At 53.2% G+C, this 18,492-nt stretch overlaps 1 protein-coding gene across 2 annotated transcripts; it reads right to left on the reverse strand.

Annotated features, from left to right (window-relative positions):
• Positions 1-7,178, reverse strand: CHRNB2 (cholinergic receptor nicotinic beta 2 subunit). 2 transcript variants are annotated; one of them, XM_051858636.2, is made up of 6 exons: positions 6,969-7,178; positions 5,756-5,901; positions 5,546-5,590; positions 4,729-4,838; positions 3,062-4,010; positions 1-322 (listed from the first exon to the last, which is right to left on the reverse strand). In XM_051858636.2, exons 1-6 carry the CDS (start codon positions 7,030-7,032, stop codon positions 152-154), a joined length of 1,485 nt encoding a protein of 494 aa, XP_051714596.1. In that variant the 5' UTR covers positions 7,033-7,178; the 3' UTR covers positions 1-151. The 2 variants fall into 2 exon arrangements, with proteins under 2 accessions (XP_051714596.1, XP_051714597.1); XM_051858637.2 differs by lacking the exon at positions 5,546-5,590.
• Between the last annotated feature and the right edge of the window lie 11,314 nt (positions 7,179-18,492).

The raw sequence follows: 18,492 nt of genomic DNA on the forward strand, positions 1-18,492 counted from the left end.
CAGAGGAGCGGGGAGAGGGGCTCCCGCTGAGGTCAGAGAATGGCTCTGGGGGGCAGCACCCCGCTTCCTGGCAGCTCCCGCATGCACTGTGCACCCACCACTACTGTACAGCAGAGGGCAGGGGCCAGGGTTCACGGCGGCGAGGGAGGGCTCACTTGGAGCTGGGGGCCGAGGAGGCGGGGTGGAGGGAGGTGGCGGCCGTGTAGTTCTGGAAGAGGGGCTGCAGGAACATGCCAACAGTGCCAAAGACACAGACGAAGACGAAGATCCAGAGGAACAGGCGGTCGATCACCATGGCGACATACTTCCAGTCCTCACTCACCTGCGAGCAGGAGATGAGGGAGGCCCTGTGTCAGCCACGCGGGGCAGGCAGGAGTGGGAGGGGCAGAGCAGGTGCCACTGCACGTGGGCCCCCACGTACACACACACAGCCGGCCTCCTCCCCCACCCCACGGCGGTCCCAGCGTGGCTGTTCTGAAGCTCGGCTGTGAGCCAGCCTGCTTAGAAGCCCAGTGCCTTACGAGCCTGTCTCCATCCCCTCCCAGGCCCTAATCCAGACTTAGCAACCCCCAGTGCCTCCTCGGGCGCCTGTGCCTCTGGATTCCCTTTGCATCTGGGAATCCCTTTCCCTACGTGAGGAGCCTAAATCAAACGGCAGCTTCCCTCCACCGTCCTGCCTGACCCTTCAGATTGGAAGGAGCCACGCATTTCTGGCACGTTGACATCACTGCAGTTTGCATGTCTGCCCCCCGTGGCTAAGGAGCCACGGGGGCCCTGTCTAACTCATCATCGCCACACCAGCCCATGGAACCCAGGCAAGTGGTGCTGCGGGCCTCGCACACGGGGAGCCCCAGCTGGCAGCACCCACTTCATTAGCAGAGCCCCCAGAGGGTGGGGACTGGGCCCACAGGGTGCTGAGAGCCAGTCCCAGGGCTCGCCAGAAGGGCCTTGGCACACAGGCTTATGTGGCACCCAGCCAGGCCAGTCCAGGCCATTAGAGGAGACAGCGACGGGCTATCAGCCGTTCGTGACCAAGTGCACCTGCTGTATCCATGGCACCACGCTGGGCCCGAGGGAAATGACGGAGCAAGGCCAGCCAGAGCCTTCTGTAGCGGACTCCACCAGGGGAGATGGGGACAAAATCAAGACAGACTTTCAAAACTGAGACACCGCCTGGGTAGTGGGGGACTGACAGAAATGGAGGAGAAGATGCAATTCAGGGCTGCTCTCGGAAGGTCTCTCCAAGGTGAGGCTGAAGCCAAGAGCCAGTGACAGGGAGCCGGCTGCGTCCAGAATCAGTGGAAGGAGTGATCAGACAAACCCAAACCCAGGGACGCTCCCCCAGCCCGTACAAACCGCGCTGAGCAACTGCTCCAGACCCAAGGAAACCTGACGGCTCAGTGCAATTGGAGATCCTGGGCTGGGGTGGAGGTGCCACGGAGGACAGCACGGGGACAGCTGGGGAATGTGAATGTGGACTTTGTGTTAGATGGATGAGTAGAAGCCAAGTTTCCTGAATTTGATCCCTGAATCTAGGTCATGCAAGAGAGTGACTGTGTTCTTAGGAGAGACATGCTGAAGTGTTTATAGGAAAGGGCTACAGTGTCTGCCACTTACTCTCAAATACTGGAGCAGAGATTAATCTGAGTAATAATTTTTAAAAGGAAAAAAAAAATAAGCATTCCAAGCACAGGAAACCGTTCGTGCCAAGCTCCCGTGGCAGGGAGGAGACCGTCAAGCAGATAAGCCCATGACCCGAGCAAAGGGGAAGAGGCACACACTGCAGGGGAGACAGTGACAAGGGCGCTGGGGACGGGGACGCTCTGCCCTGGTCCAGGCATGAGCTGAGAGTGGCCTCGAGCCGGGTATTTGCATGGAGATGCTGAGACAAGGATGAAGCGGAGAGATATTTGGAAGGCTGTGTGCACGGGATAGAAATGTTGACAACTTGGATGACGGGGAGGTGAGAAACAGAGGAGTCCAGGGCTGCTCTGCGTGTTGGTCTGAACCCCAGGTGCATGGTGATGCCCTTTACGGCAAGGTGAGGAAATGGGGGAGGAATATGTTGGTGGTAGGGCCGCAGGCCAAGCACGCAGTTTTGGACACGTGGGGTTTGAGCCCATGGAGCAGCTGTGTCAGTCACTGCCTCCCCAGCAGCCAGCTCGGTAAATGCACGGCTCAGAGGTGGATTGTAGCAGGAGAGGCAGCCGGCTGAGTCCCTGCACCACCCACAGTTCCCGCTTGGCCTCTACCACCTCTGAGGCCCTTAGCCCCTCCTCTTTCCTATCAGGACTGAAGGGTGTCCCTGCCCAAGCTTCAGCTCCAGCTTGATCTGCAATCCCAGGGAACCGAAGCCTCCTAGCCTGCACAAACCATAGTGTCCACATTGCTGCATCCCCCTAACGGAGTGCAGCCCCACCCCGTCACCATGGCAACAGCTGGGCCTGACCTCAGGGCTGAAGGAGCCGCCACCCAAAATGGGGGATGTCACCACACCCACCTTACCTCCTCCCAACGCTAGCTCAGTCCCAAGGGATCACCTTCTGGGGAGCCACTGCAGAAGCAGCCAGATACGGAGTGTTGCAGATGGGTGGGGAGGGAGCCCGTGGAGCCCTCTCTCCACCCGCCCCCATCTCCATGAATATCTCCTGGTCACCCAGGTGCAGAAAGGGAAAATTGATTTGGAACTGTTAGCCCACCTCCATGCCCCTCCCGGCCTCAATTTTGCCCTCTGTGGGTCACACAAAGGATTCCTTTCCAGCTGAGCGCTGCAGATTAACAACTTGGACTTGGAGACCAAGGCAACGAAGGCGGGACTGTCAGGGTCAGGGTCATGGCCAGGGGCCAGCTGCAAACCCAGAGAGCCTCCTGTTTGGGCCCATCTCCCGAGATACTATGAAGCCTCAGTCTTCTAATACTTGTCCCAGTGTAGGCGGCGCCACTTGGGAAAGCACCCAAGCCAGCGTCCAGATCCACACACAGGCTGGGGACTCTCATTTCCCGTTGAGGGCGTTTCTGACACGGACACCCAGCCCCCAGCAGCCCCGCCCGCTGCACTCACGCTCTGGTCGTCGTCCTCGCTGCGCACGTGGTCGGCGATGAAGCGCACCCCGTCCACCGCCTCCCGGAGGCCGCAGCCACACGGCGCCGCCGGCGCGGGCTCAGCCCCGAAGGCCCCGGCCAAGCCCTGGACCGACGCGCGGTTGACGAAGCAGGTGCAGGAGTCGGCCCCTCGCGGCTCGCGGAAGAAGGGGGCGCCCACCTCGCGTTCGTGCTGGCGCCGGCGCAGGCGCAGGCGCTGGCGGGCGCAGCGGTGGCGCGGCTGCTGCATGAAGAGCAGCGCGGGCAGCTTCTCCAGGAAGACGACCTTGACCCAGGGCGCCATGGTGTGCGTGGTGGGTGAGCGGTGGTGCACGTTGAGCACGCACACGCTGGTGACGATGGAGAAGGTGACCAGCACCATGGTGAACATGAGGTACTTGCCGACGAGCGGCACGTCCAGCGAGGTGGGCGGCACGATCTTGGAGATGAGCAGCAGGAAGACGGTGAGCGCCAGCAGCACGGAGATGCACAGGGTCATCTTCTCGCCGCAGTCAGACGGCAGATAGAAGACGAGGATGGCCAGCGAGGTGATGAGCACGCACGGGATGATGAGGTTGATGGTGTAGAAGAGCGGCTTGCGGCGGATGATGAAGTCGTACGTGATGTCCACGTACGTGGAGTCGTCGGGGTTCTCGTTGCGCCGGCCCGGCAGCGCCACGATGTCCCACTCGCCACTGGGTGTGAAGTCGTCCAGGTTGGCCACGTCGCTCTTGAGCACCAGGTCGATCTCCGTGCGGTCGTAGGTCCAGGAGCGGAACTTCATGGTGCAGTTCTGCTGGTCGAACGGGAAGTGCTTCACTTCAATCTTGCAGGCGCTCTTGTAGATGGCGGGCGGCAGCCAGAAGATGCTGCCGTCGTAGGACACCAAGGCGTTGGAATAGAAGGACACCTCGTACGTGCCGTCGGCGCTGCCGAGGGAGGGGCACCGTCAGCGCTCCTCCACCCTGGCCAACACCCGGCCCCGGTGCAGTGGGAGGAGGCGAGACCCAGGCGTGAGAGCAACCTTCCAGCGCCTGAGCGAGAAGGGGGCATGGCTGGGCTGATGATGAGAAGAGGGGTCCTGAACGGGAGCCCCTGGGAGGCGGAAGAGGGTGGGGGAGGGAGAGGTCGTGTCTGTTGCTTGTCCCTGTTGTCTAAGCTGTTTGCTTCTGGTGAGGGTGGAGAAGCCAGGGAAACCCCAAGCCATGAAGGGGAACAGGGGCAGGTGGGGGCAGGACATGGTCCCATCAGCTGGGGGAGAAGGTTTTGTAGCTTAGAGGCAAGAAGGATTATTACAGGAGTCAGGATAGAACCTGCAGGAGAAACTGGGACATTAAGGTTCTTGGATTCCACTCAGGCTCCCAGGAAAGCCTGTTCTGGAACCACGTTAGGCACCAGGAGTGGACAATCCTTGATTGTATTCCCGCCACAGCTTGGGAACTGGGAGTGGCTGGGAGTGGTGGGGTGATATTCATGGCCCAATTCCCCTGGGCTGTCCACATGCCACCTCACTGGTCTGGGTATGTCTGCGGATTTCCCTGCCCCCACAGCATAGGCCAATTTCTCTCATTTCCCCTAAGACCCCTTCATTCCCTGGACATTCCCCCTGGTCTCCTCCAACCTCCCCAGGACTGCAGGGTCACCTACTTGTTGTAGAGAACCACATCCGGGAGCCAGATGTGTTTGGAAGGGAGCCGGACTTTCTTCATATTGTCAAACTCCTCAGGATTCCAGGTGAGGCGATAATCCTCCCACTCCTGGAACAGGGAGGAGAGGGGGGGCTCAAGGTCAAAGAAAGGGACAATAGGGCCCAAGGAGGTTCTGGGCAGCCATTTAGTCTGACAGTTAAGATGCCCCTGGTCCACATCAGAATGGCTGGGTTCAATTCTGGGCTGTGTCTCCTGATTCCAGCCCCCTCCAAATGCATACACTGGGAGGCAGCAGGTGATGGCTCAAGTGTTTGGGCTCCTGTCAGTCAAATGAGTTCCCAGCCCCTGACTTCAGACCTGGCCCCACCCCAGTCATTGAGGGCATTTGGGGAGTGAACCAGCAAGTGAGAGTGTTTTTTCTCTCTCTCTCTCTCTCTCTCTCTCTCTCTCCAAATAAATAATAATGGGGGGGGGGGAATAGATGCCTTCCTCCTCCCCACCCACAGGGACTTTTCTGCTGAATAAATGTCACGTATGTGATCTTGCTCATTTAATTTGCACAGCTAAGCCAAGGTATTAGAATCTCTATTTTGTAAATGAGAAAATGAATCTTGGCAAGTTGAATATGTTTAAAGTCACAGAACCAAGATTAGATACAATTATTTAGAACTATGAAGTCTATACCTTTCTGCTTCTTTTGTGAAGACTGAAAGAGAAATATATATGTATATGTAATATATATTATATATATGAGAGAGAGAGGAAGGGGGAGAGAGAGAGAGAGAGAGAGAGAGAGAGATGGAAGGAGCACTAACCTGGGTCAGCCAGACGTTGGTGGTCATGATCTGCTCCCGCTCATGCTGCAGGGAAGTAGAAGCTGCTGAGCAGACCCCTCCCCCAGCCTGCGGGCCCCCTTCCCTACCTCCCCACACCTTGGGCACACCAGATGAGGAAGCACAACTATTAACCCCTTCTGGCTGGGCTGATTTCCATAGCTGGGCAAACAGCTGGAACCCCCCACTCACCACACTGATGAGCTGTGCCAATGATACCATGAGCTGTACTGTCACAAGTTCAGAGCCGTTGGTGGCTGGGCGGATAAGCTTGTTGTAGCGGGAGGGATCCAGGAGATGCTCCACCAGCCGCTCCTCTGCATCCGTACCCCACACCCCTGGGCCAAAAGGGAGGGTCAGGCAGGCAGGAAGTAAACAAGGAGGGAGGGCCTACTCAGGATCCCTACCCCCTGCAAAGGGGACAGTCCTTTAGGCTCTAGCTTCCTAGTGCTCCATGTGTGAGGGGACTGAAAAAGCTTAGGTGACCCCCTTGGAGGCCGCAGAACTAAAACCCTCAAATAGAAACTCCTCTCTGAGGCCACCGGCCAAGGAGCCCAGACAACCCGAGGAGAGGCCTGCAGACTGCGAGGGTTAAGGGAGAGCTGCTCAGAGGGTGCTTTCAAAGGCTTCAGACTTCTGCAGCCAGGGCTTCCCCGCAAATACCTGCCATGTAAGGGGTTTGGGAGGGTGGAGAAAGGGGAACAGATCTTTGTGTCCCACCACACACCCCTTTGCTTAGTCAGTGCCCATCTGTCATGTGCCTGTGGCCATGACACCATCTCCCTCCCCAAAAGGCACTGGGTCGGAGTGGAATAGCTGAGCTGCCTCATTTGTGTGGTCCAGGGCGTACATATTGATTGCCAGGACACACGCAGACAGGAGGAGCCTGTCCCGGTGCACCTGCCCCTTGGCACACTCTATCCTGTTCTGCGACTGTGCCCACACACACCCTCCCTACCCCTCAGAGAGCCCCTTCTTAGTCGTTCCAGGCTCCTGTCCCGCCCTGCAAGAGGACGAGAAGTGTGGTCTCCCCTTCATGCCCTGCATCAGGAGACCAATGAGGGAGCTGAGAAATTATGGGAAGCAAAAGAGGAGTGCCCCTCCAGGAGGAGTTCTTGAGATAACACCTCACAAAAATGGGACCCCAGCCGCCCTCAGAACCGGCCCCCCTGCCACCACGACAGGCTGGGGAGGGCACCTTCCTTTCTCTGGGTACCCACGTCCTCCTCAGCACCACTGGCCAGATTTCTACTTCCTTGCTTCACTGTCTCCTCCAGGGAGGTCCTCCCAGGTGGTCACGGGGTTCTCTCCCCCAACCCCAGCAGACTCCCCTCTACCGCTGGCCTGGCAGGCGTGCGACGAGCGCGGCGAGCCCTGGGCGGTGGGCCAGGGTCGGGAGCCTTACCTGAGCACAGCCCGAGGAGGCCGAAGCTGAGGAGCAGCGCCATGGGGCCGGGGCGCTGGGCCATGCCGCGGGCATCGCTCGTGGCCCTATCCACGCCGGTTGGGGCACGCCGCGGGCGGGGCGCTGTCCGTGGTGCTGAAACCGCGCCGGCTGCAGCGGGGCCCGGGTGAGCTCGCGGCCACGGCGCGGCGCTTCCCAGGGCTCAGCGAGCCGGCTGCCGAGAGGAACCGGCTCCTCGCCCGTCCCGGGCCAAGCAGGCGGCGGCTTTTCCGGCGGCTTTTCCAGGGAATGCGACTGGGACGGCGAGGGGGAGGAGTCTCCGCCCCGGAGGCGGAAGCGCGGGCTCCCAGGGAGAAAGGGGGTCCCAGGCTGGTCCAGCGTGGCTAGGGCGTGCGTGAGGTAGGACAAGGGCTCTCCTCCAGACGGTGGCCCGTACTTGGGGCAGGACCTGGGAAGGGGCGGGCCCGGCGGGAAGAAGCCGCGCCAGGGCGACAAGTAGGTCAAAGCCCTCCCTCCTAGGGCCAACGGGTGGCGGGAGACTGGAGAGGTTTCTGGGATGCCTGCCCTCCTTTTTCCTCTTAGCCAATGATCCTGCTCCCTGAGAGGCTGAAGACGCAGCAGAAAAAATGCAGCTTACGCCTCTAGAGAAAGAGGCAGGGGGCTGTGGGTTTGCTATTTTAAGAAAGCATAAGCTTTGGGGTCTTGCGATAGAGTCCCTGAACCTGTCCCCTTCTCTATCGCCATAGACCCCTCCAGAAGCCACCCACGGGGGTCTAGGGTGGAAAGATCAGGGCTTTTCCTGACAAGATAGCCCCAGAGGCCTTGGGGAGTGTGGAAAGATAAGCAGCCTTCCTCATCAATTAGCCTTTCTCACTCCTCTTGTCTTCTGCTCCAGTCAGTGGCTTCCATGTAACCAGGGAGATCAGGGCACCGTTTCACAGACCTGTCTACCCTGAAGCTAACACAAGGAGAGCAATAATGAGAGAAAAAAGGAGAGAGGCGGCTTGGCTCAGGGACCTCTTTGATCTTGAAAGCCCTAAGCTTTTGGCTGCTGAGCCAGTAAAAGCCCCTCTTGTTGCTGAAGTGGATTTTTTGTCAGTTTCAACGAGAAGATTCCTGACCCAACATCATGGCTCTGTCCTGTTGGTCTCTGCCCACTTCTCCAACATCATCTGGGCCACTCCACACCCAGCCCCACGCTTCTTGTCATTAAGATCCTTGAACATTTGGTCCTACACCTCCAGTCCCCATACTTCAGAGGCTTTGGCTCTTCTATCAGCCATTTCCCCCTCACTGTCTTCTACCTAACTCTGAGCATTTAGCAGGAATGTCAGCTCCTCCAGGAAGCTGTGCTAGACCAAGGACTAGGTCAGGTGCCCTGCTTCATGTCTCTAGAATGTATTCAATGAATCAGTGAATCCAAGGCGAGGGCTGCCTCTCCTACTAGCTCATGAACCAGACCAGTGCCTGTCCTATCATGAAGGCTTAACAGCTAAGGAAAAGGGCTGGTGTAAAACTGACATCTTGGGGCCAGCGCTGTTGTGCAGTAGGTTAATCCTCTGCTTGTGGCGCTGGCATCCAATATGGACACTGGTTCAAGTCCTGTCTGCTCTTCTTCTGATCCAGCTCTCTGCTATGGCCTGGGAAAGCAGAAGATAGCCCAAGTGCGTGGGCCCCTGCCCTCTCTTTGCTTTCTTTTTCTCTCTCTCTCTCTCTTTTTTTTTTTTTTTTTTTTTTTTTTTTTTTTTTGACAGGCAGAGTGGACAGTGAGAGAGAAAGACAGAGAGAAAGGTCTTCTTTTGCTGTTGGTTTACTCTCCAATGGCCGACCCGGCCGGCACGCCGCGCTGATCTGAAGGCAGGAGCCAGGTGCTTCTCCTGGTCTCCCATGGGGTGCAGGGCCCAAGCACTTGGGCCATCCTCCACTGCACTCCCAGGCCACAGCAGAGAGCTGGACTGGAAGAGGGGCAACTGGGACAGAATCCGGCACCTTGGCCAGGACTAGAACCCGGTGTGCCAGCACCACAAGGCAGAGGATTAGCCTATTGAGCCACAGCGCTGGCCCTCCTGCCCTCTCTTTGGAGACCTAGAAGATGCTCCTGATTCCTGGCTTCGAATCAGCTCAGTGCCGGCTGTTGCGGCCTTTTGGGGAGTGAACCAACAGATTGAAGACATTTTTCTGTCCTTCCCTCTCACTGTCTATAACTCTACCTCTCAAATAAATAAATACAATCTTTTTTTTTTTAAAAGCTGACATCTTTTCATATGTAGAGGAAAAATCTCCCTTTTTTTAGGATTTATTTTTATTCATTTGAAAGGCAGAATTACAGGGAGAGAGAGAGAGATAGCGAGATCTTCCAACTGCTGGTTCACTCCCCAGATGGCCACAACAGCTGGGAGTAGGCCAGGGTGAAACCAGGGGCCACGAACTTCTGGGTCTCCCACATGGGTGCAGGGGCTCAGGTATGCTGGCCCTGAAAATTCCTCTCTAAAAGCTTATCTGAGAAGCAGGACAAGTTTCAGAAAAGGCCTGGAGAGGAAATGAGACAAATACCAGGCCCATGATGCACCGGGAGGTGGACATAAATCTGCACCACCAGGGGGCAGCATTGTGATGGAGCAGGTGAAGCGCTGCCTGTGATGCTGGAAGCTGGTTCCTGTCCTGGCTGCTCCACTTTTGATCCGGCTCCTATTTCTAACGTCTTGGGAAAGGCAGTGGAGCTGTCACCTATGTGGGAGACCTGGATATGACTCTCCTGGCTCTTGGCTTTGACCTGGCCCAGCATTGGCTGTTGTGACCATTGGGGAGTGAATCAGCTGATGGAAGATCTCTCTCTCTCTCTCTCTCTCTCTCTCTCTCTCTGTAACTCTGCTTTTCAAATGAATAAATCAATCTTTAAATAAATAAATAAATAAATAAATAAATAAATCTTGGAGCCAAAGGAGAGGAATGAAGGTGGGGGAACTTCAAAAAGTTTGTGAAAAATGGAATGAAAATACTTATTTTGGTGGAAAAAATTTAAATCCATGCATAGTTTATTCATAATATGCATTTTCCATGGGGAAAACTTGAAAGAAAAGAGAAAGAATGTGTGTAGTCACTCCATTTGGATAAAGGGTCAAGGGTGAGGAAAAGTCCCATCTTCCATAGTTTAGTTGCGTATGTGTCCGGGTATCCACTGTTTGCCAGGACTTGTGCAGGTGTGGAGGATGCAGGCGTCACACTGGCTTAGTCCCACCTGCTAAGGGGATCACAGTCTGGCTGAAATCAGCTGGCAAAGCGGTGGCTGCTCTAGGAGGAAATAAATGAGGTGCTACGGAGGCACAGAATAGGGAGAGGTGGATGGTGCCCAAGGGGCTGCTGGGAAGGAGGAGAAAACACATTTGAAAGCTGGCTGAAAGGCATTCCAGACTCCTGAGTGGGCCAGGGAGCTTTGGGGGCTGCAGGTGAAGGAGGGCTTTGAAAGTCTTCTCTTAGGAAAATCTCTTTCTGGGATGATGGGGGGAGGTCACTGGCTTCCTTAAGGCCATCAGCTGGTCCCTGGTGCTTTCTCCGGCTAGTCCAGGCATCCTATTCACCTCCTCTCCACCCTGGCTTCCCCAATTCCCCAGCTTTACTTCAACCCGGTAAGGAGTGAATTCTGAGTGCAGCCACACAGTAACCAGGGAGAGCTGGAACACCCTTTCTCTTTCTCTCTCCACACACTCCTCTTGTCCCCACCAGGAAGACAGGGAGCCAGGCAGTGAGGACAGGTCCAGAGTTACACAGGGGATGGATAAATACAGATGCATCAGTCCCCGGCCAACACAGTGAGTGGGTAAAATTTTGGTAGCACACTCCTATTGCCTCTGATGGGAAGGAACATTTTCTCCTGAGAGGCATCAAAATCAATGCTGTTCTTTATTTCTATTTTATGGGTAATTTATTATTTATTTATTATCATATTTATTTATTTGTAATTTTTCAAAAGATTCATTTACTTTGTTTGAAAGTCAGAGTTACACAGAGAGAGAAGGAGAGGCAGAGAGAGAGAGAGGTCTTCCATCTGCTGGTTCATTCCCCAATTGGCCACAATGGCTGGAGCTATGCTGATCCGAAGCCAGGAGCCAGGAGCTTCCTCCGTGTCTCTCACGCAGGTGCAGGGGCCCAAAGACTTGGGCCATCTTCCACTGCTTTCCCAGGCCATAGCAGAGAGCTAGACTGGAAGTGGAGCAGCCAGGACTCAAACCAGCGCCCATATGGGATGTTGGTGCTGCAAGCGGCAGCTTTACCTGCTACACCACAGCACCAGCCCCTATTTGTAATTTTTTATTACCAAAGTAATTGTATGTGTTCCTGGAGACCAATTGGAAAACACAAGTTAGCATAACAAAGTAAGTACAGAATGAACTCATAACCTTACCTCCCAGAGGAAAAAATCAGTTAATAAACATATATACATGTATCTGTAAATATATCTATCTTTATGTTCTTAGATATAACATTCATATGGGAAAATATGTGTATTATAGGTATATAGTTAGATAAGTTTTTGTTACATAAACAGTCATATAACCCTCATCCAGGTTTAAAAAAAAAAGGAATACACATTCCCAGTACATAAGAGGTCTTCCAGAAGTTTATGGAAAATGCGTGTTATGAAAAGTTACCCATGATGGGGCTGCCGTTGTGGCACAGTAGGTAAGCTGTTATCTGTGATCCTGGCATCCCATATGGATGCAGGTTCACGTTCCTGCTGCTCCACTTCATATCCAGCTCCCTGCTAATGGTCTGGGAAAAGCAGAAGATGGTTCAAGTGTTTGGCACTCTGCCATTTTTTGTGGGAAACCTGGGTGAAGCTCTTGGTTCTGGCCTGGCCCAACTCTGGCTACTGTGGCCATCTGGAGAGTGAAGCAGCAGATGGAAGATCTCTCTCTCTCTCTCTAACTCTTTCAAATAAATAAATACATCTTTGAAAAAGAAAAAAGCTGCACATGGAACACAAATTTTTTTTGCATTGGGGGCTTGCACTGTGGCACAGAAGGGTAGGCTGCCACTTGGGGTTCCTGAGACCCATATCAGAGTACCTGGTTTGAGTCCCAGCTACTGCATGCTTCCAATCTATCATCCTGCTAATGTGCCTGAGAAGGTGATGGCCCAAACACTTGGGTTCCTGCCACCTTTGTGGGAGACCTGGATGGAGTCCTGGGATCCTGGCTCCCACCTGGTCTTGCCCTGGCAGGCAGTTTGGGAGTGAACCACCAGATAGAAGATCTCTCTCCTGTCTGTCTTTCTTTATGCCTTTCAGATAAATAAATAAATCATTTTTAAATACTTTGCAACAAAACAAGTTTATTTTTAATTCCATTTTTTCCTTGATCTTTTGGGAGTTCCCTCACACAGAAGTCTCCCTTATGCCTCCCAAGTCACTATTCCTTTCTCTTCAAAAGTAACACCATGGAGGCAAAACTATTTCAAGATGAGAGAGGTGCAGATTACACAACATTATGAAGGCATGGGATGCCACTGGATTGTGTATGTCACAATGGTTGTGTAACCAGGTGTAAGATAGCATAGGCAACGATGTTTACTACTTAAATGTAAAGCTGGGAAGCTGAGCCCCTCGGGCGGGGCTGCTGGCTTCCCGCTTGCCCAGGTCCTAAGGCTCAAAACTGCCTTGTTCCTATCTCAGCTCCTTTTCCAGAGCAGGAGGAGCAGGTCGGGCTGGATCCTGTGTCACCCTGTGTGGCTCTCAAGCACCACCATGAAGAAACAAGAAGGAATGCATTTTCATCAATTTGGTGCTGAGCCTTGCACCTGACACCAGAGACCTGCAGCTCTGTAGTGACTTTGCCATGCCAGCACCCCCTTCCTTGTAGCCCCTTTATAATCCCCAAAACACCTCATCCAGCAAGGCTTGAGACCCAGAAGTCTGCAACCCTCTTGTCTGTCAACAGATTAAATGTTCTCTTTCCTGGGGCTGGCACTGTAGCGTAGCGGGTAAAGCCGCCACTTGCAGCGCCAGCATCCCATATGGGCACCAATTTGAGTCCCAACTGCTCTACTTCTAGTCCAGCTCTCTGCTATGGCCTGGGAAAGCAGTGGAAGATGGCCCAAGTGCTTGGGCCCCTGTACACCCACGTGGGAGACCCAGAAGAAACTCTTCGGATCAGCACAGCTCTGGCTGTTGCAGCCATCTTGGGGAGTGAACCATTGGATGGAAGACCTCTCTCTCTCTCTCTCTCTCTCTCTCTGCCTCTCTGTAACTCTGCTTTTCAAATAAATAACTAAATCTTTACAAAAATAAATGTTCTTTTTCCTTCACTCCAAAAACCTTGATCTGGCACCAGGAACAAGGACCGAGCATTCTGTAACAGTTAAGATGGTAAATTTTAGGGCCGGCGCTGTGGCATAGCAGGTAAAGCTGCTGCCTGCAGTGCTGGCATCCATATGGGCACCAGTTCAAATCTCGGTTGCTTCACTTCCAATCCAGCTACCTGCTAATGTGCCTGGAAAAGCATCAGAAGATCACATGTGGGAGACTTGGAAGAAGCTCCTGGCTTCGGGTCAGCCCGGCTCTGGCTACTTGGGGAGTGATTCAGTGAATGGAAGTTCTCTCTCTCTCTCTTTCCCTCACTCTGTAACTCTGCCTTTTAAATAAAACAAATAATTTTTTTAAAAGATGATAACTTTTTATGTGTATTTTCCCACAATTTTTACAAATGACATTTAAAAAGTAATCACCATTCTGATTTCTAAAACCATAGGCTAACTTTGCCTGTTGCACTTATAAATGAAGTCAGAATATTTTGCATCTATATTTTGTTTGATATTTTTCTTTTGAGAGAGAGAGAGCGCTCCCATCTGCTTGTTCATTCCCCAAACGCCCACAACAGCTAAAGCAGGACTAAAGACAGAGGCAGGCTCTGGACACTCAATCGACATCTCCCTCAATGGTGGCCGGAACCCAATTACTGGAGTCATCACTGTTGCCTCCCAGGGTCTATACTGGCAGGAAGATAGAGTTAGGAACCAGAGCTAGGAACCAGACCCAGGCACTCTGATACGGCATGTGGCTGTCCCAACTGGTGTCTTAAGTGGTGGGTCAAATGCCTGCCATGTGTGTCTGTCCTTTTAACATCATGTTAATGAAACCACAGACATTTTAAATTAAAAGGCAGAGAGCCACAGAGATAGAGACAGAGACAGATCTTTCATCTTCTGGTTTGCTCCCCAAATGCCCACAACAGCCAGGGCTTGACCAGGCTGCAGTCAGGAGCTTCAAACTCAATCCAGATCTACATGTGTGGTAGTGACCCAACTACTGGAGCCACCACTTTCTGCCTCCCAGAATGTACATTAACAGGAAGTTGGAATCAAGACAGAGCCAGGACTCTACCCCAGACCCTCTGATATGGGATGTAGGCATCCTAAGCAGTGTCTTAACCATTGTGCCGAACACCCATCCCTCATGGACATTGCTGGATACAGTTGTAGTCCTTTCAGCTTTATTACTATTGCATGAATATATTTTATTTATCCATTCCACCACTGATGGATATTGAGTTACTTCCTATTTTGAGTTATTAAAAATAACATTGCTTGGAATATTCTAGTTCAAATTTATCATGTCCAATGCATGTCTGTTGCATACATAACTAAGTCATGTGCCTTTTAATTTTTTGTTGTTGTTTGAAAGGTAGAGACACAAGACAGCTCCCATTCACTGATTCACTTCTAAAATGCCTGCAACAGCTGGGGTTGGGCCAAGCTGAGCCCAGGAGCTGGGAACTCAAATCTGGGTCTCGCACATGGGTGGCAGGAACCCAAGTACCTAAGCCATCATCTACAGCCTGCCAAGGTGTGTATTAACAGGAAGCTGGAATCAGAAGTGGAACCAGGATTCCACACGGGAGGCAGGCATCCCAGGGAGCATTGTAAGCACTGTGCCAAATCCTCATACTTTAGTTAGTTTGTTTAAGGAGCATATGGTGACATGGTTTTGTAACCTTCCTTATCCGGTTACTATTCTCAAACATCTTTCCATACCAGTAAGTATCCTTTGATAACCACTTTTGACAGCTACACAGTAGCCATTAGGGCATCAGCCTAGCTTGAATCTAGCGAGCGGAAAGAGAAGTGCAGATGAGACCAGTGAAGAAAGCTGGGGCTGGACTGTGGAGGCCACAGCAGGTCACGGGATTTTATTCCATGCATAGTGGGAAACCACTGGAGGGTGCTCCACCAGGAGTGGCATGGTCTGATTTGAGATTTTCAAAGCTCCCTCTGGCTGTGCTGTGGGGAATGAGTTCTAGGGATATCTTTTTCTCTCCAGAAGGTCAAGAGTGATAACAGAGGAAGCTCCGAGTAGGCAAATTTTTACACAGCCCTTTAATAATTTCCAAGTGAAATGGCTGAGTCAAAGCTTAAAAGTTTGTTGATTATTTCATTATTCACCAGAAGCAATGTTGCTACCAGGGTTACTGTGAGGCTCAGGCCATAACATTGCTACGGAGAGAAGAAACTGCACCCAGACAAGGCGGTGAGCAAAGCAAGATTTATTTTCGTCAGGCACCTCCGGCCGCAGCAGCCAGGACGGGGCTCCAAGAGAGGCCAACCCGAGAAGCTGTGACGGTCAAGTCTTTTAGGCACAATTTTTGGGGCAGAGAGGGAACAGGACAGCAGCTAATAATCCACCAGAGGGTGGGGACAAAACCCAGAAAGGCCAGGATCCTAATCCTGTCTCAGGATAAGACAAAAAACTGTCAGAAGGGCGGGACGGTCTTTCTGGTTTCACCACACACTGAAAACTCAGCAGGGTGGCCTCCCTACTTGCTCACTATTCTCACGGTAAAACCGGAAACTACGAGGAGTGGGCTCAGCACTTTCATCTTGCTAAAGACAGGTTTTGGGGAGCAGCAAGCATTTTGTACCCTTTCCTCATTGGGACCATCGGTTCTCCTCTACAGCGCTGCCCACGCTGACCCCTTCCTTGCTCCTCTGCCCGCCTCCCCCTCTGTCGTGGGCCTTTCTTCCCAGCCTCTTTGTACTGCAGAACATCTCCCCCATTCCACCCAAGGAATTTCTACCCCGATGTTCTCACTGGGAGTTTGTCTTCACCCGCCTCGATCCCTGTTCTTGTGTCGCCCAGGCCCTGCCTGGTGGCAAGCTGTGCGTGTCTCCCTGGGCAGTCTTCGCAGATGTAACTGCAGCTGACGGGGTCGGCTCCCATGCTCCTGAGGGCAAGGAGCAAGAAATACAACACGTGCACCACTCCCTGCCTCCATGCACACACTCGTGAGCCCGACTCCTGCTTCTTCCACAACACTCAGCCCTCCTTTATCAAGCCATTCTCTGTTGGTGCTACAACTGTTTGTGACCCAGGGTTCTGGACCTTCTCAAAACTCTAACGATTAAATATTTTCCTTTTTAACTGACACATAACAATTGTACATCTTTATGGTGCACTGTGTGATGTTTTGCTGCACAGATACACTGCATAATGTTCAAATCAGGCCAATCATATCCACCCCCGCAAGCATGTTTCACTTTTTTTTTTTTTTTTTTTTTTAGATTTCTTTTATTTATTTGAAAGAGTTACAGTGTGAGGTAGAACCAGAGAGAGAGAGAGAGAGGTCTTCCACCCACTAGTTCACTCCCCAAATAACCACAATGGCCAGAGCTGTGCTGATCCGAAGCCAGGAGCTTCTTCCAGGACTCCCACATGGGTGCAGGGGCCCAAGGACTTGGGTCATCTTCTATTGCTTTCCCAGGCCATAGCAGAGAGCTGGATTGGAAAAGGAGCAGCCGGGACTTGAACCAGCACCCATATGGGATGCTGGCACTGCAGGCCATGGCTTTAACCCATTGCACCACAGTGCCGGCCCCTCACTTCTTGATGGTGAAAACATTCACAAATTCCTTCTCTTAGCCTTTGTTTCAGAAAAACATACATTATTGACATCTAAGAGGCCCCACTCTGTGCAACAGAACATCGGAAGCTCTCCTGACTCTAACTTAGCACCCAGTAATCAGCCCTTCCCCGTCCCTCCCTGCCCCCTACTCCCCAGCCTCCTAACCACCACCTCAGCTTCTGTGAGTTCAGCTTGCTTGGATTCCAGAGAGATCACGGAGCATCTGTCTTTTTCTGTGCCTGGCTTATTTCTAGTTGCCTTTTTTTTTTTTTTTTTTTTTGATCTTTCTTGTTCTTAACATAAAGCCCAAATTTCTAAGCATGGCTTTAAATCTGCTTCCCGGTATCCCAGGGCCCTTTTACTCCAGGCAGAGGCATCTCTCCATTCCTCCGACCCTCCAGGTCCTACCCCAAGCCCGTCTCTGCCACCCCTTAGCCCTGGGTCAGCATCAGCCCTTCCCCCTCCCGCAGAGGGTTCCACTTCACTCTTCGGAGCTCAGCGCCGCCTTCCCACACCCCCCCTCGCACCCCCACAGCTGCAATCAAGTGACTCCAGGAGACATCTGCACACTGTGCGCCTGTCTCATCACGTTGTTCTCTAACTAGATCCCTTATAAAATGTAGAATTCGAGCTCTTCCAAGTGGCTGCATTTGGGGGCTTCTTGGGGAAGGACTGGAGTCCAGCGACACGTGAACACCTCCTGAGACAGGCACAGGCAAGAGAGAGGGGTAACAGGGCGTGCACTTCGGAGCCGTGCCCAGGATCTCCGTTTACAAGCTACATATCCGCGGGCAGTCACTCCTTTTCCCCACTTGTAAAGCAGCGATAAAAATGCTTACTCTGCAATGGTGTTGGGAATTTTAGACATAGTTGCAGAATGCCTTGGCTCAGGAAGTGCCCAGTAAGTGAGAATCCTTACCATAGGCTTTATGCTACCAGCTCGCACACACAGGTAAAAAGCTGACATGCAAACGGGGTATACGGCCCCAGAAGGACCAGGAACGCTACCGCAGTCACTTTCAAATACCCAGGGCCCAATAGGGCCAAAGGGGGCCCTTCTGCGGATGCCCCAAACGTGCAGTCAGCATCCAAAAAAGGCTAAGCCCAGGGGGAAGGGGAAGGGGAAGGGGAAGGGGAAGGGGAAGGGGAAGGGGAAGGGGATGACTGGCTGAGTTGGACCAGAATTCAGCAGGCCCCACGGCAGGCTCACACACCTGCCCTTGGCAGACACCAGATCCGAATTTCTGGAACCTCGGCCAGCTTTGTCCTTTGTGATACCGCCACCTAGCGAGCGCTCGCGGACACTGCCGCCTACTCCCGGCGGCTGCCAGGTCCGCTGACCCACTGCAAGGTTTCAGCCACTTAGGCTTGGGTGGAGAAATGGGGGCTGCCCGGGCCTGCGCCTCCCTGTAACCGCTGGATTAACGAGTTTAGACTAGCGATGAGCTCCTTCCGTCCATCTTAGAGGAAGCCCCCTCACCACACTCGTCCAGACCCGTGGGGGTCTGAAAAGCTCAAAAGGTCAGCTACTGTCTGCCCCTCGCAGTCTCCTCGCAGCGACCCCCTGCGAGTGGCCAACGCGGGCGTGACCCGCATCAGAGCCGCCACTGTTTAGCTGAGGCAACAGGCTC

The sequence above is a fragment of the Oryctolagus cuniculus genome, chromosome 7, assembly GCF_964237555.1.
Source record: "Oryctolagus cuniculus chromosome 7, mOryCun1.1, whole genome shotgun sequence".
In the NCBI taxonomy this organism is placed as follows: Eukaryota; Metazoa; Chordata; class Mammalia; order Lagomorpha; family Leporidae; genus Oryctolagus; species Oryctolagus cuniculus.